Source organism: Podarcis raffonei, chromosome 13, assembly GCF_027172205.1.
Source record: "Podarcis raffonei isolate rPodRaf1 chromosome 13, rPodRaf1.pri, whole genome shotgun sequence".
NCBI classification, from domain to species: Eukaryota; Metazoa; Chordata; class Lepidosauria; order Squamata; family Lacertidae; genus Podarcis; species Podarcis raffonei.
Genome location: NC_070614.1, coordinates 10088975 through 10112602, shown reverse-complemented (window position 1 = coordinate 10112602; position 23628 = coordinate 10088975). Strand labels below are relative to the sequence as shown.

The following is a 23628-nucleotide window of genomic DNA, read 5'->3' as shown; positions in this document are numbered from 1 at the left end:
TAAGAGGTCCGAAGCCTAAGCTTTGAAGAGCAATCCCTGGCCCATGGTGTCTGGCAACACACAGGCTACCTAATGTATGACATGAAGAGTCCTTACCTTCATTGGCAGCTCCTTCATTCATGATGGTCAGACCTCCTGAGGGCTTCCACTCTTCCTCATCTTCCTCATACCAAGCCTCCGCATCGTCAGAGAAGCTGCAGGAACAACAAGCAAGAGGTCATTACTAGGACCTGAAGGCAGAGAGAAGGATGACAGCATTCAACATGCGCCAGGTACATTTTGCACCTAGCTATGGTTTTCCCAGTAGTGATGTATGGAAGTGAGAGCTGGACCATAAAGAAGGCTGATCGCCGAAGAATTGATGCTTTTGAATTATGGTGCTGGAGGAGACTCTTGAGAGTCCCATGGACTGCAAGAAGATCAAACCTCTCCATTCTGAAGGAAATCAGCCCTGAGTGCTCACTGTAAGGACAGATCCTGAAGCTGAGGCTCCAATACTTTGGCCACCTCATGAGAAGAGAAGACTCCCTGGAAAAGACCCTGATGTTGGGAAAGATGGAGGGCACAAGGAGAAGGGGACGACAGAGGACGAGATGGTTGGACAGTGTTCTCGAAGCTACCAGCATGAGTTTGACCAAACTGCGGGAGGCAGTGGAAGACAGGAGTGCCTGGCGTGCTCTGGTCCATGGGGTCACGAAGAATCGGACATAACTAAATGACTAAACAACAACAAAACCGGCCATTTGCAACCAGGTGAAGATGCCCGATGTCTCCACCACCTGGAGGTGCATGTCTGAGGATCCTCTCAACTGTTTTCACACACTAGCAACACATCCTGCGGAATTCTACCCATTATATTTTATCTGCACACTCAGAACGAATTTCAAGAACCAGAAGGCCACATTGAAAAATAGGACTTTCGAGCTATCTGGCCCCAAAATGGCAACTAGGCATTCTGTTTTGGTGACTGTAACTCTGGTTTAAGGAGGTATTTGGCACCTAGCTTATATATCTGAATTTCTAACACCGCTCTTCAAGCACAGGCTGCCCTCTCCCCAGCTACCTCTTTTGCTAGCTCTTATGGTTCATAAGATAGGGACACAGGTGTCGCTGGGGGTTAAACCACAGACCCTAGGGCTTGCCGATCAGAAGGTCGGCGGTTCGAATCCCCATGACGGGGTGAGCTCCCGTTGCTCCGTCCCTTCTCCTGCCAACCTAGCAGTTCAAAAGCACGTCAAAGTGCAAGTAGATAAATAGGCACTGCTCCGGCGGGAAGGCAAATGGCGTTTCCATGTGGTGCTCTGGTTCGCCAGAAGCGGCTTAGTCATGCTGGCCACATGACCCGGAAGCCGTACGCCGGCTCCCTCGGCCAATAAAGTGAGATGAGCGCCGCAACCCCAGAGTCGGTCACGACCGGACCTAATGGTCAGGGGTCCCTTTACCCTTTACCTTATGGTTTCAGCTTGTGGGGAAGAATATGCACCATCTATTACTCAGTCATCTAAGGACCTTGCTGTACTGGCTACCTTTGAACAGGTTGCATACCGATATCTCAGGGTTGTGTGTTCAAGTCCCACGTTGGGCAAAAAGATTCCTGCATTGCAGGGGGTTGGACTAGATGATCCTTGGGGCCCCTTCCAACTCTACAAATCTGTGATGGTGTTGTGTGGCTTGTTTGTTTTTGTCGGCGGTGGTATTATTTGCACGTCATTTATTTTCCTCTAATTCATTTTATACATCTATTCCCCTTCCTTTTTGTTTTGTTTTGTTAAAAGTGCAAATAAATAATAATAATACATTTTTAAAAAAGGATTTTCACAGAAACCACAGCTAAAATGGTCCTCTCACCCTTTGTTACCTGCTGCTAAGACATGGGGAAAAAAACATTCATTTTAGCAGGGGATTCCAATGCATAAAATCCCCTTCTAAAATGAAGAAAAGGGCCTTTGTTTTAGCAGCACCTTGAGAGATGCTTTGAAGTCCACGGTTTCAAAGCATGTTGCAGCAGTTGGCACCGTGGCATCGGGCGACTGACCTGTCAAATTTGCCCTGCGAGTTCGAACCTGATCCAGCTCGTGGGACCAAACAGATCCCCTACCCATTGCTATAAAGGATCCCAGGAAATTGCTAACTCATTAGGTTTGGCTCCCTGCCAAGAAGGTACAGAAATTTAGGTTATTCTCCTCCAGCCTGCATCTTACCCATGCACTTCTTGTGCTTCTTACCTAGAACGAGACTTCCTCCGTCTGGCTCTGAGGAGGAACATCGCCAGGACGATGCTGATCACTGCGAGGACAGCCAGCCCAACCCCAAAGCCGACATCGCTCTTTCGGATCGGTGTTTGGCAGCGATCATCCATGTACCAAAAGGACTCCACATCATTGCACCTATGGGAGAGATGTGCAAGTGGTTTTAGGGGAGCGCATTCCCCCTTCCCAAGGCCTTGCTGGGTGTTAGAATTCCTGCTCCGTGATTGCAGTCATGGGATTGCTGTCTTGCACATGATGGTATATGTTTTGACTCCACAGAGTGGGAAGTGACAGAGACAGGATGTTTGTGTCCCTGTGTTCCGTGAAGTGGGACTATTGTCCTGCGTCTCTGTGCTGTCTGATGCTAGAGAGAGAGGGAGCCATGTTGCAGTGCTCCGTGTGTGTTTATATGTAAATAAAGTAATTAGCCAAAATGCTGAGTTGCTGAGGTCTGTCATGCGCATGATGCGCAAACTCTGCAGATCCCTAAGTGTGCCGATGTCTGTTGGCATCGGTTGCTGTGATGTTTGGGCTGAAGAAAGCTTTTGAAGCTCCCAAATGAACGACCAGGAGGGAGAGAACATGCCAGTCGGGCATGTGTCTCTGCCAGGGTCCTACTCGAGTGTAGAACAAGTGTATGGGAGAGATGTGCAAGTGGTCTTAGGGGATAGCATTCCCTCCTTCCCAAAACCTTGCCGGGCACCCCTCATGCAGCCACCGACTTATTTGCACCTCAGCCCACATCTGGATTTTCTTGCAGAGGGGAAGAAGAGGAACAGGGCTCTTTCAGACTGTCACAGTTTTCAGCTGGGATTCTATCACCTACTGGTACAAATTCAGGTTTGCAATGGGATGCCCGGATCCAGGGATATTTCTGCTATCCACTCCTCTGTCCACTTACCTGCAGTAAGGGCCTCTTTCAGATATGCTACATAAGCCATTGTTGCAGTTCACGGTGTTTTTGGTGTTCTTGGTGCAGTCGGAGATACAGCGCAGCGTGCCTGTTGAGTTATCGGGGTAATAGTAGTCTGCATATCTGGGATCGATGTTTTTTCTGCAAGCGGCTGGGAGAAAGGAGAAAGAAGAAGAGACCACTGCCACAAAAACCACCAGGACCTTCATGAAGACCTTAAGGCCATCATGGCTTCCGTGTTGAGGACCCCAAAGACACCCTTAATAAAAACACGTTCACACATCATTTTTGTTTTGGTTCTTGGCATAATTTTGGCCACAACTTTATTGAATTACAGTAAGTAAATGGTTGCTTAGGCATTGGCTAGCGACTATCTGTTCCCACTTGGAGGAAGGACAGAACTGACAACCACACCCGTGCGGAAGTCAGTAAGGTAAAGGGACCCCTGACCGTTAGGTCCAGTCGTGACAGGCTCTGGGGTTGTGGCGCTCCTCTCGCTTTACTGGCCGAGGGAGCCGGCGTACAGCTTCCGGGTCATGTGGCCAGCAGGACTAAGCCGCTTCTGGCGAACCAGAGCAGCGCACGGAAATGGCGTTTACCTTTCCACCTGAGCGGTACCTATTTATCTACTTGCACTTTGATGTGCTTTCGAACTGCTAGGTTGGCAGGAGCAGGGACCGAGCAACGGGAGCTCACCCCGTCGTGGGGATTCGAACCGCCGACCTTCCGATCGGCAAGTCCTAGGCTCTGTGGTTTAACCCACAGCGCCACCCGCGTCCCTGCAGAAGTCAGTAAGGGTAAGCAATTTTGGGGAGAGAAAAAGCTGGGTGCCAGCCTCACACCTCTCCCCAAATGCTCCCTGGGGCTCTTGCATGGCCCTAGTCCTTTGTCAGGAATACGGACAAAAGCATGGCGAGCCCCTGGATTCCTTTAACGGAATACCCTTGCAGCAGCAGCAGCATTGGAGGGGCAGGCACAGCCAACCTCATCCCCTCCACCAACCAAAAAATTACCGTATTTTTTGCACTATAGGACGCACTTTCCCCCCTCCAAAAATGAAGGGGAAATGTGTGTGCGTCCTATGGTGCGAATGCAGGCTTTCGCTGAAGCCTGGAGAGTGAGAGGGGTTGGTGCGCACCGACCCCTCTCGCTCTCCAGGCTTCAGGAGAGCCCCACCGCCAGCCCCGCAAACTCGGGGGACAGCGGGGAGGTGGAACGCCGCCATCCCGCTGTCCCCCGACTTGGCTAGAAGGCTGGCGGGGGGGGAGAAGCCTGCTCCTCCCCGTTGCCAGCCCCGCAAACTCGGGGGACAGCGGGAGAGGCGCAGCGCGCCCTTCCCGCTGTCCCCCGACTTGGCTAGAAGGCTGGCGGGGGGGGGGAGAAGCCTGCTCCTCCCCGTCGCCAGCCCCGCAAACTCAGGGGACAGCGGGAGAGGTGCAGCGCGCCATCCCGCTGTCTCCCGACATGGTTTGGAGGCTGGCGGAGGGCTTCCTCCTCCCCCAGCCCCGCAAGCTCCCAGAGCGATGCCAAAGCTGCGCACAGCTTCGGCATGGCTCTGGGTCCCGTTCTGGGGGAGGGGGAAGCTCGGGCTTCCCCCGCCCCAGCCCCGTGCCTGGCGGGGGGGGGAATAAATTTTTTCCCCTTTATTTCCCGCCCCCCCCCAAATCTAGGTGCGTCCTATGGACCGGTGCGTCCTATAGTGCGAAAAATACGGTAACCAATGCCTAACCGCAACTTACAAGTTGTGACTATTTGCTACGCAGTAGGCAAAACCCAAATGGCACGAGCCAATCAGCCAAATGGTAAAATTCCTACCAGGCCCCTGCCTCAAAGCAGACGACCCCATGACAGGCATAGCAAGGTCAGTGCAAACAAACTCTAAATAAAGGGAGGGTCGGCGGGTAATCCGATGTGCGCAGCGAAAAGAAGAAGCGCACAGGGACCTATATAGCACCCCCATCAATCAAATAAAATTGAAACAATCAATTTCCCCAGCAACATTGGAGGTGCCCAGTCAAATCCGTGGTCATCCAAACTAGCCCGCCCAGCAACAGGGAATGTCATGGTTGCTCCCACCGCAACACGTGCTCTCCATGAAGGAAAACCCGCTTTATCACTTTGTCAGGCAGAGTCTGTTCAGTTTCTGTTAATTGGTTCTCATGGGAAACTTACAGATTCTGGCTTCACACAATTAACTCAAGGCAGTGTCAATTTACTCTTGGCAGAAAGCCAAGGTCAGCTTGACCTAGAAACTACTTACTCTGATTGGTTAACGACCAGCACTCAACTCTGTTATCTAGGGATTGCTAGAACAGTGTGATGTTAGGGGTGTGTTAGGAGTAGGAGTGCTGTGTATGGTTAAGAGAGAGAGAGAAAGAAAGGATTTATTTTGCTTTTATTTGTATGCAGAAACTCTGCTGGTTTTATTTTTCCTTTTAATAAATCCTGTAAATAGTTATTCTGAGTCTAGCTGACTAGTCATTTCCACCTCAACTAGCTTCTTCGCTGTGCAGGAAAACTCTGCTACGTTTGGGCTAAAGCCATTAGAGCTATGCCTGACACTTCAAAGTTCCATGAGAGTCCCAGATGCAAGCCTTTCCCCTCTCCCCTCAAAGAAACCTCAAATCTTTCTCCACCTTTTCATTCGTTGCAGCGGCCGCCCATCCACCCACTAGAGCCAAGCACGGCTGCACTGCGCCCCCCCTCCAATAAACCCAGCATCACTCGCTCACCCAGCTGCCTGCTCCTCCCATCCCCTTGGCCAGGACTGTCTGGGACCAAAGACACACTCAGGGAAGCGGAGGGGTTCTGCAAAAGTTTGCTGACTCCTGGTTTAACAGATCAGTGTGGATCTAGCGATGCTGATGCGGAATAGAATGACCCTGTTTTCATCTGAGGATGATTGAGCAAGCATGCAGGACCAATTCTAGGCAGCTCCCTGTTTTTGCTCTCACTGGACAGGCTGCGGGTGCATAAATAATCCCTCTGTCCCTCCCTAATTCTGGGACTCACCTTCAGCTGAAAAATTTGTGCTTGCGCTCAGAATAGGGTCAGGTGGAGCTGAAAAGCAAAATGCTGGGGAAAGAAAGAGGTGGTTACATTGCATGATTTTACTTATTTCCTTTCTTATATAGATTTTTCTGCACCTCTTCAAAATGCCCTGACAGTCTCTCTAAAGTCTCTCTAAAGAAGGTAATTCTATTATTTTAATAATAGATTAATAGAATTATACTGTACTATTTTATACTGGAAAAGTGCGGAGAGGTATATGCGGTAATGTAATCTTGAACAGGTCAGGTGGGTGGGGAATAATAATAATAATAATAATAATAATAATGGACTAGGTAAAGGTAAAGGGATCCCTGACAGTTAAGTCCAGTCGCAGACGACTCTGGGGTTGCGGCGCTCATCTCCCTTTACTGGCCAAGGGAGCCAATTTCCAGGTCATGTGGCCAGCATGACTAAGCCGCTTCTGGCGAACCAGAGCAGCGCACGGAAATGCTGTTTACCTTCCCACCGGAGCGGTACCTATTTATCTACTTGCACTTTGACGTGCTTTCAAACTGCTAGGTTGGCAGGAGCAGGGACCAAAAAACAGGAGTTCACCCCGTCGCGGGGATTCGAACCGCCGACCTTCTGATCGGCTAGCCCTAGGCTCTGTGGTTTAGACCACAGCACCACCCGCGTCTCAATAATGGAATAGGATGTCCCTGTTTTCATCGGAGAAATGTTGGACAGTATGTGAAAGCTCTTGTTAGAAATAGGTGGATGGAGTTTGAGGAAATCAGGCACGCACATCTTGGCTCTCTGAAGCATTTGATGAAGTAGAAGTTAGTCCAGGCTTCCTCAACCTCGGCCCTCCAGATGTTTTTGGCCCACAACTCCCATGAGCCCTAGCTAGCAGGACCAGTGGTCATGGATGATGGGAAGTGTAGTCTCAAAACATCTGGAGGGCCGAGGTTGAGGAAGCCTGAGTTAGTCCATAACAGCTTATTATGCCATAATGAATTTTTTCAAGGTGCCACAACCCCTTTTCTTGTTTTTGCTGCAAGAAATCAATCTGACTCCTTCTCTAGATATGGCCTCCTATTTAGTGCAGGGACTCCCAGCCATGGAACCTATTGAGTACCCTTCTCTAGCCAGGAGGACACAATAATATTGAAATATCATCTCGAACTGGAAGACTGTTGCCCAGAGCTTACATGAGTTCCCCATATTGCATTCCTTCTGAGTGGAGTTGACGGCAGTCAGCTGCTTCCGCACGGCCTCGGTCAAATTCTGGACAGTTTTGTCAATGATGTTCACATCGTTGTTTATTACAGCTTTAATGATGACTTCGTGGTCCACGATAATGCTGCCTTTCCTAACACAGTGATGAAAAAGGGCAATATCTCAACCACTATTTTGTTGTTAAAAAGAGCATGGCAGGGCATAGCTGTCAACTTACAGATTTGAAAATAAGGGAGCAGCAGCCTCGAAAATAAGGGATCAGCAGCCAAAATAAGGGATTTTGCTGTTGTAAAGAGTTACATACATTGGTAGGATTTGTTGTGTATTGAGTCAAAGGATTTTATATCTGTATTATTATTGTCTGTATTTGCATTAGGGTAAAGTAACTGCCTTTTGCTTCCAGAGGGTACAGCTACTATTGGTTCATTTAAGCTGCTGTATTTGGATCCTCTGTCTTATTGGTTTCCTCCAAAAGGCAGGACTGTGATTGCCTGATATGGTTCCCTCCAAAATGTATCCTTTCTAGCTAGTTCCCTGTCCCTATAAATGTAGCTCTCCCCTCCTCAGTCTTAGTCTTGTTTGCTTTAATAAAGAAGTGTTACTACAGAACTGTCTCCAGCATATTATGTCAAGAGAGCTGAAATCACAAACCCCACGTCACAACAGGATTGACAGATGCTGTCAATCCGGCATGAGGCAGTTGCAGTTCCCGCCGTGGCCGCTGAAGCGCCGCCCTTCTGCGTCCCTCCCCACCCCCATCGCCTCCTCTTCCTCCTCCCTCAGGCCGCCTCCTCAGCTGCCACCACCGCTGCCGCCTCCGGGCTCGCGGGTGGCGTGGGCGAGAGTCTCTCTCCCCCCCCCCTCGGGCAGGGAAGAGCCGATAGAACTCCTCGCACCAGGACGCCAGTGTGCACTCTCTTGAGCGGCGGAGGACCCCGGGCTGCTGCTTCCCTCCCGAGCCGGGCAAATTTAAGGGACATCATCAATAAGGGACAGCAGCGGGACACGGCGCTGGGATAAGGGAGTTTCCCGCCAAATAAGGGACGGTTGACAGCTATGCGGCAGGGGCGCACGTTGACGAGGAGAAAGCCCAAACCGGAAATTCACTTATGTCCTTATGAATGTGCAAGATCAGTGCTACAGGGCAGCCTAAATCTTGTTCTATCAGCATGGCTGTATGCGCACCATATACATTTAAAGGACATGTTTTCCTGCAAAGAATTCTGAGAGCTGTAGTCTGTGAAGGGTGCTGGGAATTGCAGATCTCTGATAGATGCCCCATGATTATTTGCAGAATGCAATGTGCTTTCAATGTATGGCGCGCAAGACGAATGCACGGACAACAACAATGGGATATCAGCTCCGCCCAATGCATGATGGATAACAGCAACAACCGGAAAAGATAGACAGAACATTTTGCAAGGACAGGAAGAAACACCACGGACAGAATAATTGCCACACACAGGAAGAACAAGGATATCGTTTGAGTGCCTCATTTGCACAGTAGTTTTATAAATCATTTAATGTGTCAGCATGAATGGAAGTTATTAATATTGCAGTTGTCGTATAAGGGATTATTCTGACCGGAATGTAATTGAAATTCATAAGATTTTGTAACGCAGAAATAAAGAAATAATCAAACCATCAGTTCTAGCATGCGGGGGGACGGGACCTTATCTAAATTATATAATTTGGTATTTGAACGATTGGTATTAGTAATTGTATTATAAATTGGTATTGTTATAATGAGGCTATTACAGTGGGACCTCGGGTTAAGTACTTAATTCGTTCTGGAGGTCCGTTCTTAACCTGAAACTGTTCTTAACCTGAAGCACCACTTTAGCTAATGGAGCCTCCCGCTGCCGCCGTGCTGCCGGAGCACGATTTCTGTTCTCATCCTGAAGCAAAGTTCTTAACCTGAAGTAATATTTCTGGGTTAGTGGAGTCTGTAACCTGAAGCGTATGTAACCCGAGGTACCACTGTATTGGATTGTAATTGAAAACTAATAAAAATTATTAATGACAACGACAACAACAAGAACAATGCACAAACTGTCTCTGCTTGTGGAAACATTATTGATTTCGAATCTAGCCTGGGGATGTTTTCAAAAAATGGGCTACTCTTCAATCAATAGATGAATGTTAGCCTTAGTCATCCAGATAACAGGAGTACAGACAGGAGCAGCCTAAGATCTCCTAGGGAGAGATTTGGTGCCTGGGAATGATACGGAACAAGGGGGATTCTGGGAACAACAACCTCTTGGGTTTCCTTTGAGGAGAGAGGGACCTGGTAGGGTGGCAACAGGAAGCCAGGAGGACTCGTTCACTGGCTTCACCTTAGCCAAATCTGAAACATGAATAGGCCACTGGGCAATATGGCATCTCAAAGTGGTCTCTGCTTCAGGTACCTACCGCAGTTTTAAGATCACCACACCTTGGTATCCAGAGACGCCCTGATAAACATTGTCCATCTAAATGGTGGAGAGGAAAAATACAGAATGTCTTAATAATCCAGGCTGGAGTCATTTAGAGAGGGAAGGTAAACAGAATGAAAGAGAACTCTATAACCAACAGAGCAGGGTATTGAAGGATGAGCCAATGGCTGATTGTTAAAGGTAAAAGGACCCCTGACCATTAGGTCTAATCGTGACTGACTCTGGGGTTGCAGCACTCATCTCGCTCTATAGGCGTACAGCTTCCGGGTCACGTGGCCAGCATGACTCTGGTGAACCAGAGCAGCGCACGGAGACGCCATTTACCTTCCCACCGGAGCGGTACCTATTTATCTACTTGCACTTTGACGTGCTTTCGAACTGCTAGGTGGGCAGAAGCAGGGACCGTCGCAGGGATTCGAACCAGCGACCTTCTGATCAGCAAGTCTCAAGGCTCAGTGGTTTAACCCACAGCGCCACCCGCGTCCCGGCTCATTGTTACCTGCATCTTAAATTCCTCTTCCAAGTTCTTATACTCTTCCGACTCTTGGTTCTCGAGCTCTGGAACGAACTCCTTGTTGGTGATTTTCACTTGGACTTCAATTGTCACGGGCACACTTTCTAAAATGGAGGGAGATCGATCACCAGGCGTTTGGAACATGTCCCCTCTGAGGAACTGCTAAAATGTTGGAGGTGTTTTAGTTAAGGTGAAACCCCACCCCACTAAGAAGGACATGAATAAGAGAAAACCTCATAAAATGTATGATGTGAAGAAACAGAAGTTTTTCTTCCCGTCTCCTAACACTAGAACTTAACATGGGTTGCAATGGGGCAGGGCAAATGTCTAAATGGCAGATCTATGTTATTAGTAATAGTTATGGCTATTAGTTATACTTTAATTGACCCTCCTCGTTCAGATTTGGCTGATCCTCAGTCTAGGACAGGCATAGGCAAACTCCAGCCCTCCAGATGTTTGGGACTACAATTCCCATCATCCCTAGCTAACAGGACCAATGGTCAGGGATGATGGGAATTGTAGTCTCAAAACATCTGGAGGCCAGAGTTTGTCTATGCCTGGTCTAGGAACATCTGCCTCTGCCAGGAAAAAGTCTGTATTTGCAGAAGCCTTGCCCGGTTTTATAGGCATTGGTTCTGATTATGCTGGAGGGATTTCCCCCCACCCCACAGCTGATATTTACACCCCAAAGATGCCATAAGCATGACCTACAGGGGCAAGGAGCAGCTGGGTGTGAATCTGCTGTGGGGCTCCAATCCAGATTTAGAGTGGAATCCAGATCAAAGGTGTAGGGAATTCCGCTTTCCTTTGAAATAAAAATGGTCAGCGTAAGCCTTTTTTTAAAAAGCATGTGTAACACAACGTGGCGTTTTGCCCAAAGTTCAAAGGCTCCCTTGCGATTCCTGATAGCTGTTGCTAATGGCTCTATTCCAAGAGCAAATTAGAAGAGGAGAAATCGCATCCTTGCCAAGATTAGAGATGATTTTCTCTATTTATAACTTTGTCCGTGGGATTTATTGTACTCTGAGTGCTCTTTTAAGAGCTCAAAAGTGCCATATAAATGTCTAATCTCATTTATATCATACTGAGGTCCAGGGCCGAGGGCCTTCTGGCGGTTCCTTCGTTGTGAGAAGCCAAGTTGCAGGGAACCAGGCAGAGGGCCTTCTCGGTAGTGGCACCCGCCCTGTGGAACACCCTCCCACCAGATGTCAAAGAGAAAAATAACTACCAAACTTTTAGAAGACATCTGAAGGCAGCCCTGTTTAGGGAAGCTTTTAATGTTTAATAGACTATTGTATTTTAATATTCTGTTGGAAGCTGCCCAGAGTGGCTGGGGAAACCCAGCCAGATGGGTGGGGTATAAATAAATTATTATTATTATTATTATTATTATTATTATTATTATCATTGTCAGGGGCTCAGGAGCAGAAACACAGGGGAGAGAGGAAATGGAGAGCGAAGGGGAAGAATCTGAGGGCAGCGTAGGGGAGTATGACAGTGACCCGAGAGATTCCATGAGCTTCTCCAGCGAATCAGAAGATTCCCAGAAGGGGGCGCCGATGGTCAGGGCAAGGGGGGTCCCAGGGGGGACGCACCAGAAACAAGGACCCAGCGGGGACTCCCAAAGCAGCAGCGGGGGATCAGGACCAGCTTCCCCACCAGAGCGTATTGGGGGGGAAGAGTCACATGTGTCAGGACCAGCGTCTCCTCCAGCGGGGAGAGAAGATGAGTCAGGGCTGACCACGCCTCTATCGGAGAGTGGGGGAACGGAGGGGAGGTCAGTTCCAGCTAGCCTCCCCGAAGGGGGGAGCAGTGACAGCAGCAGTGAAACGGTCAGGAGGAAGGTTGCCGGCTGGGTGCGCGCGCCAAGTTCAAATGTACAGGCGCGCGGGACAGCAGGAGACCCGGATTGGGAACCAGGTCCTAAAGCCCGCCGGAGGGAGGGGGAAGACTCAGGGGACTCAGCGTCAGAAGAGTCTAGGAAGGGCGAGACCCCGACGGACAGGCGGAACCAGAGGAGGAAAGAGCAAAGGAAGAGGTGGAGCAAGGCTAGAGTCTTAAACTGGTGTCTGGGGGGAGGAGATTCAGACGGAGCTTCAGCGGTCTAGAGTTTGAGACGTAGAGCTGCACGCTGCGGCTGTGAAAGCGAAACTGAACTTCAATAAAGACTTTCGTACATAACAACGAACCGGCGTTGGTCGCTTGTGAGCTGGGACCTCGGGCAGCTCTGACAATCATCATCATCATCATCATCATCATCATCATCATCATTTTTATATATACAAAGGTGTTGAGAGCTGTCAGAAAATCCCTCACAGAGCTACAATTTCCAGCACCTGGAACAAACTACAATTCCCTGGATTCTTTGCGGGGAAGCTATGGCTGCTGTAGTGGTTAAGAGTGCTTTAAACATGCGGCTTAAAGCCCCCAACTGTGGTCCCCACCCCAAATGTTTTTGCTTTACCCCTCCAATCCCCCTGGATGTCTTTTAAAGAGAAGATAGCTGAATAACTTAATTTAATAATTAATTTAATAACTTAATAATAAGTAGTAGTAGTAGTTGTTGTTAATACATCATTTTGTACGTTTTGCGGTAATTTTATGCATTGTGACTTGCTGTTACTTTTATGGTTTGTAGTTTAATCATTCTTCATTGCAGTGGATAAGTCTGAACGGTTTATTATTTGCCGATATTTAATTTTACTGCTTACTGTTAGATTCTAACGGATTACTGAATATCACTTTATTTGATATAGGTTGTTTATTTTTAAGTTATTGTGACTTTTTTTGTATTGGATCAGACTGTTATTATTATTGATGTTTGATGATACCCTAGTCTTTCCCGTCTTATATTCGGCGCAAAAGGGATTGGAGTGTAATTGGTCTGCTCTGCAGGAATGGGGGTCAGGTTGCTCTCAGTTCTACTTACCCACTTCAAAAGGCATGTCTTCAACTGGGAACTCACACTTCGGCCCATAGAAATTGCTAAGGCACAAACATTTGATGCCATCATGTGTTCCCCCATTTTCACACGTTTCTGGAAGAGAGAAGGTTCCCCCCACAAAATGTGGTTAGCAGCAATCTAATGTACAGGTATATAGAGAAAAACACAGAGGGAAAGTGAAATTCTTCTTGACACTCAAGTAACGTTTCACAATTCCTCAGAGCTGAAAATTTTATCTCAGCCGAATAAATTGCACTTATACCATTTTCAAACCCTTGGCCAACCCCCATCCCCTGAAGATTTTTCTTCATAAAACTCCAAGAAATATTGTCAAAGGCTTTCTCCGCATCTATAAAAATTAAAACTGCTTTGGTATTTATGTTCACTTGCAACTTCTCCAAAATGTTAATTATATTCCTCGTGTTGTCAGACAAGTGTCTACCTGGGAGAAAGCCGGCTTGGTCCTTATGAATCTCTTCCACTAATACTTTTTTTAATCTGTTAGCCAAAATGTCAGCAAATATTTTGTAATCCACATTAAGCAGGGATATGGGGCGGTAGTTCTTAAGTTGCGTCTTTTCAGACTCAGTTTTCGGTATAAGTGTAATGTAGGCTTCCTGCCACGACTCCGGTGCCTTTTCCCCCTCTAAAATTTCATTGCAAACCTCCTTTAGTGGCCGAATTAACCAGTCTTTCAAGGATCTGTAGTATTTGGAGGTTAAACCATCTGGCCCTGGAGATTTACCCAGCTGCATATTCTGGATGGCACCTTCCACCTCCTGTTCTGTAATTTTGTGATTCAACATTATCTTATTTTCTTGAGAGATTTTTTGTAATCCATTTGTTCTTAAAAATTGGTCTAAATCAGTCTCTTTCTGTGGCCCTTGTGTATATAGTTGTTTGAAATATCTCTGGAAACACTTTCTAATCTCCAATGGATTCTGTATGCTCTTTCCATCTACATCCAAATTTGTAATGGTATTTAATTTTTGTCTTTTCTTCATCTGCCAAGCTAACAGTTTCCCACATTTATTAGCCGATTCAAATGTCTTTTGTCTCATCTGCTTGATTTTCCATTCTACTTCCTGATTTATCATTTTCATATATTGTACTTGATATAACTTAATTTCTCTCAGAATCTCTTGCAATTTTGGTTTCGCTCTTAGTTTCTTCTCTCCTTCTTTTATTTTTTCCAATATTTTATCTTTTTTCTCATTTTGAGTTCTCTTCTTTATTGCATTCTGTTGAATCAGAAACCCTCTCATAACCGCTTTGCTTGCGTCCCAGATTGTTCTTTTTTCAACCGTAGTATTCAAATTTATCTCAAAATAGTCTCTCAAGGTTTTTTGGGCCTTCTTGATAACCTCTTGATCTCTGAATAAGGTGTCATTCATCCTCCATCTGAAGGAACCGATTGGTGTTAGTTTCATCTCCATCTTCACCGCATTATGGTCGGAGCAAGTTTTTGGGCAAATTTCCACTTTTCGAGTCTTAGGTGCCAGTCCTCTAGTTATCCATAGTTGGTCAATTCTTGTCCATGTCATGTTGGCTTCAGAAAAGAATGTTCCCTCTCTTCCAAGGGGGTTCTTGGTTCTCCAAATATCAATCAAGTCCATATTATCAGTCAGTTCAAAAAAGGTTTTTGGTAGTCTGCCATCTTTGGTTACCACCTGTCTCTGCGACTTATCCATGTTTGTGGATACCACTCCATTCATATCTCCCATCATAATAATGTTATAGTCCATATAGTCCAACAATGTCTCATGCAATTTCTTAAAGAATTCAGACTTCCCCTCATTTGGTGCATAAACTCCTACAATCAAAAATTTCTCTCCTTGTGATTGAATCTCAATTGCAACAAATCTTCCTTGTTCATCTTTAAAGACAAATTTCGGTGATAGACTCTCTTTGGCGTAAATAACAACTCCTCTCTTTTTAACCTTGTCCGATGAAATAAATTCTTGGCCCAGTCTTTTATTAATCAGAACTTTCCTGTGGAGCCTTATCACATGGGTTTCCTGTAAACAAATTAAGTCCAATTGTTCCTTTTTCAGTAAATGGAATACTTTCTTCCTCTTCTCCGGGGAGTTAAAACCATGAATGTTCCAGCTTAATAATTGCAGAGACATGATGTGTTTATTCTATTTTCCTCCAACTGCTCCCAAAAGTTCTTCTTGTTCTAACGGTGGTATCACTTTTTTTGATTTGTCCAGTCCCAAAGGTGGTGGTGCTGTGTCAAAAACTCCTGGTCTCAGGGCTCTTAACTCTTCTGGTGCTTCTTTTTGTAGGTCTTCTTCGTAGTCTCTCAAGAATTTTTCCTTATCTTCCACTGATCTAATTTTGAACTTTTTCCCTTTAAAGGTAAAAGATAGTCCCTGGGGGAATTCCCACCTAAAGACAATGCTATTTCTTCTCAGTAGGGCCACCAAGTCTCCGTAGTTGGTTCTCAAGTCCAAAAGGTGTTTCGGTATATCCTTAAAAATCTCGACTCTCGAATCGTTAATCTCCAAGGTCTTCTGAAAGTGTGCACTCAATATTTTATCTCTCTCTTCTTTCATTCGGAGGGTAACCAAACAGTCTCTCACCCTGTTTTTTCTCCCTCCTCTTCCAAGTCTGAAGGCGCTCACTATCTTAAAGTCTTTCTCCAGCTCCAAATCCCAAAATTTCCCAAATTCCTGCGTAAGATAGTCGCTCAGATTATCTTTTTCAAGTTCCGGCACAGCCCTGATCCTCAGGTTTGTCTGTTTCTCCTTCAATTCGATCATAGACAATAAAGACTGATGGTCCCCAATCTGTTTACGCATAGGTTTTATTTCTTCCTCTACAGCCACTGCTTTTTCTTTTGCTTCCTCAGCTATTTTTCGAGTGGACGCAGATTCTTCCAGCAATTTTTCAATAGACTTTGTATTTGAATTAATGCTGGCAGTATTCCTGTCAATTTTAGTTGATTGTTCTGTAACTTGTTTACTTAGGCCTTCCAATTTCTCATAAATTTTATTTAATACAGAAGTAAATTCCCCTTCTGAGGCCATTCCTTTTGGTTCAACTTGTGCCAGATCTTCCTCCTGTGTCACAGGAAGGCCGGGTACAGATGCTCTACGTTGCTGGGAAACTGTACTGGGCTGCTGCGCTCTGACCTTGCCCGATCTTGTTGCTCTTTGATCAGTCATCCCCCTTTGTCTTGAGTCAAGGTCGGTCCCACGGTCAGATCTTGCCGTGGAAATTCCCTAATGTCCACAGTGGAAAATTCCCCCGACTAAATGCACAACTTCAATGTTCCTCTAGGGGGACACTGTAACAGCCATAAATTTCACAATAGAAAAGTCTTTTCTAACTTTCCAAGTCCCCTCAATAAAAACATGCAACAGTTTCCAGTCCAAAGAAGACCCTCAAAATGTATCTCCCTTGCAGAGTTAATCATTAAAAAGTTACAATGTCCATAAGTAGTGCGAGTCCCAATGTAGCAGTTCTCATAAGCCTGGCAGTCCATTCCCAGGGGTTTCAAAAGAAAAAAAAAGAGAATTTTACCTCTATTTTTCCCAGAAGAAATAAAGTCACTTTCCCTCTTCCCCCCCTCTCCTAATCTGGGGGGGAGTTCTTTCGCTTTGATGTTCCGATTTGAGACTTTAAAAGCACCGCTCTCCAGGTATTAGCATAGAAACGTCTTTGCTTTGATCTGTTACAGAAACGGAAGGCGGACTTCCTGTTTACACCTTCCCGCTTCAGTGCCAAATTAACGCCTTTTTTTCCTTCTTCAAGTCCAATCTTTTAACTTCACCTACTCACGGGTAGTAGTTTAGCAGCCGAATTGTCACAGGAAAAAGGTCAGCGCTCTCCGGCAACAGCTATGCGGCTTCACCCCACAGAAGGAGCAATTGACTCACAGCACCGCGCCGCTCCCGTTACACTCCGGAGCCCCTTGCGGGGTTCCTTCGCTAATTCGGGGGCGCTAATGGTGCCCGCCGAGTCCCACGCTCGCAGGCTCCTTCTGCCTGCGATTTTCGATCGGGTCTCCGCTTCGCCGTGGCGGACAGACCCACTTTCTGCAGGGCTTCTCCCTCTTACTCAGAAGGAGACCGCCATTGCCATTATTATTTATTATCATCATCATCATCATCATCATCATCATCATCATCATTATCATTATCATCATATTTATATATACAAAGGTGTTGAGAGCTGTCAGAAAATCCCTCACAGAGCTACAATTTCCAGCACCCGGAACAAACTACAATTCCCTGGATTCTTTGCGGGGAAGCTATGGCCGCTGTAGTGGTTAAGAGTGCTTTAAACATACGGCTTAAAGCCCCCAACTGTGGTCCCCACCCCAAATGTTTTTGCTTTACCCCTCCAATCCCCCTGGATGTCTCTTAAAGAGAAGATAGCTGAATAACTTAATTTAATAATTAATTTAATAACTTAGTAGTAGTTGTTGTTGTTAATACATCATTTTGTACGTTTTGCGGTAATTTTATGCATTGTGACTTGCTGTTACTTTTATGGTTTGTAGTTTAATCATTCTTCATTGCAGTGGATAAGTCTGAACGGTTTATTATTTGCCGATATTTAATTTTACTGCTTACTGTTAGATTCTAACGGATTACTGAATATCACTTTATTTGATATAGGTTGTTTATTTTTAAGTTATTGTGACTTTTTTCGTATTGGATCAGACTGTTATTATTATTGATGTTTGATGATACCCTAGTCTTTCCCGTCTTATATTCGGCGCAAAAGGGATTGGCGTGTACTTGGTCTGCTCTGCAGGAATGGGGGTCAGGTTGCTCTCAGTTCTACTTACCCACTTCAAAAGGCATGTCTTCAACTGGGAACTCACACTTTGGCCCATAGAAATTGCTAAGGCACAAACATTTGATGCCATTATGTGTTCCCCCATTTTCACACGTTTCTGGAAGAGAGAAGGTTTCCCCCACAAAATGTGGTTAGCAGCAATCTAATGTACAGGTATATAGAGAAAAACACAGAGGGAAGGTGAAATTCTTCTTGACACTCAAGTAACGTTTCACAATTCCTCAGAGCCGAAAATTTTATCTCAGCCGAGGATGCCATGAAACACTTGCTACTCTTTTAAGGTGCCACAGGTTGAAGAAGAGTGGAGCGGGAAGGTAAGGTAAAGGTAAAGGGACCCCTAACCATTAGGTCCAGTCGTGGCCGACTCTGGGGTTGAGGCGCTCATCTCGCTTTACTGGCCGAGGGAGCCGGCGTACAGATTCCGGGTCATGTGGCCAGCATGACTAAGCCGCTTCTGGCGAACCAGAGCAGCGCACGGAAACGCCGTTTACCTTCCCGCCAGAGCGGTACCTATTTATCTACTTGGACTTTGATGTGCTTTCGAACTGCTAGGTTGGCAGGAGCTGGGACTGAGAAACGGGAGCTCACCCCATTGATGGGATTCGAACCGCCGACCTACTGATCGGCAAGTCCTAGGCTCTGTGGTTTAACGCACAACGCCACCCGCGTAGCAGTTTCCAAAATACACTTAAATAACAAACGTATTAAGTTCATCTGAAAGGTTTTAGAAGTGCCCTTTCTAATCCAGCTTTGGGCCATGTTGGCAGGCTTGGCACCAAGGCCCTCATTCCTGCTAATTTTGGAAGTTGGTGAGCGATGTTGCAGGGAAATCAACACTGACCTTCCCTTGTCCACATTGAATGTCCCTTGTCCACATTGAATGTGTACAACCCCTTTGCAGCCAGTTGCCAAAAATCACTCTCTAAAATGTTCAAACCACTATGGCCAAACTCCAATTTGATGCCATTATCCGCTGAAGTGGCAAACTTCCTTTGCCTTCTGTGGTAAAAGGTAAAAAGGTAAAGGACCCCTGGACGGTTAAGTCCAGTCAAAGGCGACTATGGGGTTGCGGCGCTCATCTTGCTTTCAGGCCGAGGGAGCCACCGTTCGTCCACAGACAGCTTCCCGGGTCATGTGGCCAGCAGGACTGAACTGCTTCTGGCACAACGGGACACCGTGATGGAAGCCAGAATGCATGGAAACACCGTTTACCTTCCCGCCACAGTGGTACCTATTTATCTACTTGCACTGGTGTGCTTTCGAACTGCTAGGTTGGCAGGAGCTGGTACAGAGCAACGGGAACTCACTCCGTTGTGGGGATTCGAACCGCTGACCTTCTGATCGGCAAGCCCAAGAGGCTCAGTGGCTTAGACCACAGAAAGGCAAGATAGAGAAGGAGATGCAAGCCAGTGAAAATGGACTGCTATGGGAAAGGGAACTGAGGTAACCAGTGCTTTTTTTACTTTAAAAAATGTTTAGGAGTACTCTCATTTTGACTCAAGAAAATCATGATTTTATAGTTCAAATCGGGGGGGAAATAAATACAGTAAATGGACAAAAGTACAAAGATTCATAAAATGTTTATCCCCAGAAAAAAAGCACTGGAAGTAACTGGTTAGAAAGCCGGTCTTCATCGCATTCTTGTGCCACAGGGCATCTTCCTGAGCCAAGACATACCTGTAGGAAGTATCAGCGCTTCACTGGAAACCTCGCAGAAGCTTCCCAGAGAAAATGAAGGCTTCTCTGGGGCAAGGAGAACCAGAAATCTGATAATGACTAAAACTCAGGGAACTCGGAAATTCCAGAAGCCACCAGGTTAAAGTCAAAGGTTCCCCATGCAGATGAAATGGAAGGGCTACAGAACTCTGAAACCTGAATCTGGGGTTAGGCCTTACATGAAAAAAACGCCTCAAGGAAAAGGAAGCAGCTAAATTTCATATTTGTTTCCAGTTTCCCACACAGCTATATAGAAGCCAATGAAAACAGATTCAGCAAAATAAAACCAAATGATCACCTGTAATGGTCTGTCTAGTAGTGGTGGTGGTGGATGAAGTTGTAACTGGTGGCGTGGCGGAGCTGGTAGTGGTAAGCGATGTGGTGGTGGTGGTGGTTGTGGGTGTGGTGGTGGTAGTAGTGGCAGGCGAGGTTGTTGTTGTGGGAGTGGTGGTAGATGTGGCTGGTGAGGCAGTGCTGGTGGTTGTGGGAGTGGCAGTAGTTGTGACTGGTGAGTCAGTGCTGGTGGTTGTGGGAGTGGCGGTAGTCGTGACAGGCGAGTCAGTGCTGGTGGTTGTGGGAGTGGCGGTAGTCGTGACAGGCGAGTCAGTGCTTGTGGTTGTGGGAGTGGCGGTAGTCGTGACAGGTGAGTCAGTGCTTGTGGTTGTGGGAGTGGCGGTCGTCGAGTCAGTGCTGGTGGTTGTGGGAGTGGCGGTAGTGGTGACAGGCGAGTCAGTGCTGGTGGTTGTGGGAGTGGCGGTAGTCGTGACAGGTGAGTCAGTGCTTGTGGTTGTGGGAGTGGCGGTCGTCGAGTCAGTGCTGGTGGTTGTGGGAGTGGCGGTAGTGGTGACAGGCGAGTCAGTGCTGGTGGTTGTGGGAGTGGCGGTAGTGGTGACAGGCGAGTCAGTGCTGGTGGTTGTGGGAGTGGCGGTCGTTGTGACTGGCGAGTCAATGCTGGTGGTTGTGGGAGTGGCGGTAGTGGTGACAGGCGAGTCAGTGCTGGTGGTTGTGGGAGTGGCGGTAGTGGTGACAGACGAGTCAGTGCTGGTGGTTGTGGGAGTGGCGGTAGTGGTGACAGGCGAGTCAGTGCTGGTGGTTGTGGGAGTGGTGGTAGTGGTGACAGGCGAGTCAGTGCTGGTGGTTGTGGGAGTGGCGGTCGTCGAGTCAGTGCTGGTGGTTGTGGGAATGGTGGTAGTGGTGACAGGCGAGTCAGTGCTGGTGGTTGTGGGAGTGGCGGTAGTCGTGACAGGAGAGTCAGTGCTGGTGGTTGTGGGAGTGGCGGTAGTGGTGAAAGGCGAGTCAGTGCTGGTGGTTGTGGGAGTGGCGGTAGTGGTGACAGGCGAGTCAGTGCTGGTGGTTGTGGGAGTGGCGGTAGTGGTGACAGGCGAGTCAGTGCTGGTGGTTGTGGGAGTGGCGGTAGTGGTGACAGGCGAGTCAGTGCTGGTGGTTGTGGGAGTGGCGGTAGTGGTGGCAGGCGATTCAGTGCTGGTGGTTGTGGGAGTGGCAGTAGTCGTGACAGGTGATTCAGTGCTGGTGGTTGTGGGAGTGGCGGTCGTTGTGACTGGTGAGTCTGTGGTGCTGGTTGTGGGAGTGGCGGTAGTCGTGACAGGCGAGTCAGTGCTGGTGGTTGTGGGAGTGGCGGTAGTCGTGACAGGCGAGTCAGTGCTGGTGGTTGTGGGAGTGGCGGTAGTCGTGACAGGTGAGTCAGTGCTTGTGGTTGTGGGAGTGGCGGTCGTCGAGTCAGTGCTGGTGGTTGTGGGAGTGGCGGTAGTGGTGACAGGCGAGTCAGTGCTGGTGGTTGTGGGAATGGTGGTAGTGGTGACAGGCGAGTCAGTGCTGGTGGTTGTGGGAGTGGCGGTCGTTGTGACTGGCGAGTCAATGCTGGTGGTTGTGGGAGTGGCGGTAGTGGTGACAGGCGAGTCAGTGCTGGTGGTTGTGGGAGTGGCGGTAGTGGTGACAGACGAGTCAGTGCTGGTGGTTGTGGGAGTGGCGGTAGTGGTGACAGGCGATTCAGTGCTGGTGGTTGTGGGAGTGGCGGTAGTGGTGACAGGCGAGTCAGTGCTGGTGGTTGTGGGAGTGGCGGTAGTGGTGACAGGCGAGTCAGTGCTGGTGGTTGTGGGAGTGGCGGTCGTCGAGTCAGTGCTGGTGGTTGTGGGAATGGTGGTAGTGGTGACAGGCGAGTCAGTGCTGGTGGTTGTGGGAGTGGCGGTAGTCGTGACAGGAGCGTCAGTGCTGGTGGTTGTGGGAGTGGCGGTTGTGGTGAAAGGCGAGTCAGTGCTGGTGGTTGTGGGAGTGGCGGTAGTGGTGACAGGCGAGTCAGTGCTGGTGGTTGTGGGAGTGGCGGTAGTGGTGACAGGCGAGTCAGTGCTGGTGGTTGTGGGAGTGGCGGTAGTGGTGACAGGCGAGTCAGTGCTGGTGGTTGTGGGAGTGGCGGTAGTGGTGGCAGGCGAATCAGTGCTGGTGGTTGTGGGAGTGGCAGTAGTCGTGACAGGTGATTCAGTGCTGGTGGTTGTGGGAGTGGCGGTAGTGGTGACAGGCGATTCAGTGCTGGTGGTTGTGGGAGTGGCGGTAGTCGTGACAGGAGCGTCAGTGCTGGTGGTTGTGGGAGTGGCGGTTGTGGTGAAAGGCGAGTCAGTGCTGGTGGTTGTGGGAGTGGCGGTAGTGGTGACAGGCGAGTCAGTGCTGGTGGTTGTGGGAGTGGCGGTAGTGGTGACAGGCGAGTCAGTGCTGGTGGTTGTGGGAGTGGCGGTAGTCGTGACAGGTGAGTCAGTGCTGGTGGTTGTGGGAGTGGCGGTGGTTGTGACTGGCGAGTCAGTGCTGGTGGTTGTGGGAGTGGCGTTCGTTGTTACAGGTGAGTCAGTGCTGGTGGTTGTGGGAGTGGCGGTCGTTGTGACTGGCGAGTCAGTGCTGGTGGTTGTGGGAGTGGCGGTAGTTGTTACAGGAGAGTCAGTGCTGGTGGTTGTGGGAGTGGCGGTCGTTGTGACTGGTGAGTCTGTGGTGCTGGTTGTGGGAGTGGCGGTAGTCGTGACAGGCGAGTCAGTGCTGGTGGTTGTGGGAGTGGCGGTAGTCGTGACAGGCGAGTCAGTGCTGGTGGTTGTGGGAGTGGCGGTAGTGGTGACAGGCGAGTCAGTGCTGGTGGTTGTGGGAGTGGCGGTAGTCGTGACAGGCGAGTCAGTGCTGGTGGTTGTGGGAGTGGCGGTAGTGGTGGCAGGTGAGTCAGTGCTGGTGGTTGTGGGAGTGGCGGTAGTGGTGACAGGCGAGTCAGTGCTGGTGGTTGTGGGAGTGGCGGTAGTTGTGACTGGCGAGTCTGTGGTGCTGGTTGTGGGAGTGGCGGTAGTCGTGACAGGCGAGTCAGTGCTGGTGGTTGTGGGAGTGGCGGTAGTCGTGACAGGCGAGTCAGTGCTGGTGGTTGTGGGAGTGGCGGTAGTGGTGGCAGGCGAGTCAGTGCTGGTGGTTGTGGGAGTGGCGGTAGTGTTGACAGGCGAGTCAGTGCTGGTGGTTGTGGGAGTGGCGGTAGTTGTGACTGGCGAGTCTGTGCTGGTGGTTGTGGGAGTGGCGGTCGTCGAGTCAGTGCTGGTGGTTGTGGGAGTGGCGGTAGTGGTGACAGGCGAGTCAGTGCTGGTGGTTGTGGGAATGGTGGTAGTGGTGACAGGCGAGTCAGTGCTGGTGGTTGTGGGAGTGGCTGTAGTCGTGACAGGTGAGTCAGTGCTTGTGGTTGTGGGAGTGGCGGTCGTCGAGTCAGTGCTGGTGGTTGTGGGAGTGGCGGTAGTGGTGACAGGCGAGTCAGTGCTGGTGGTTGTGGGAATGGTGGTAGTGGT

General features: G+C 48.5%; 2 protein-coding genes across 5 annotated transcripts in view; one reads left to right on the top strand and one right to left on the bottom strand.

Moving 5' to 3' along the window:
* EZH1 (enhancer of zeste 1 polycomb repressive complex 2 subunit) overlaps window positions 1-23628 on the top strand; it is a 258699-nt gene that overhangs the window by 85086 nt on the left and 149985 nt on the right. The window lies entirely within an intron of this gene.
* The window catches only part of LOC128400291 (mucin-2-like), a gene marked incomplete at its 5' end in the record, with an annotated part of 37112 nt that overhangs the window by 4175 nt on the left and 9309 nt on the right, over window positions 1-23628 (bottom strand). Inside the window, 12 exons of the mRNA XM_053362446.1 lie at window positions 97-194; window positions 2226-2387; window positions 3151-3313; window positions 6175-6237; window positions 7365-7525; window positions 9805-9863; window positions 10327-10445; window positions 13271-13378; window positions 20158-20287; window positions 21775-22014; window positions 22405-22515; window positions 22903-23301. Of these exons, the coding sequence (XP_053218421.1) occupies window positions 97-194; window positions 2226-2387; window positions 3151-3313; window positions 6175-6237; window positions 7365-7525; window positions 9805-9863; window positions 10327-10445; window positions 13271-13378; window positions 20158-20287; window positions 21775-22014; window positions 22405-22515; window positions 22903-23301 (1813 nt within the window). The remainder of the gene's footprint in view (window positions 1-96; window positions 195-2225; window positions 2388-3150; window positions 3314-6174; window positions 6238-7364; window positions 7526-9804; window positions 9864-10326; window positions 10446-13270; window positions 13379-20157; window positions 20288-21774; window positions 22015-22404; window positions 22516-22902; window positions 23302-23628) is intronic.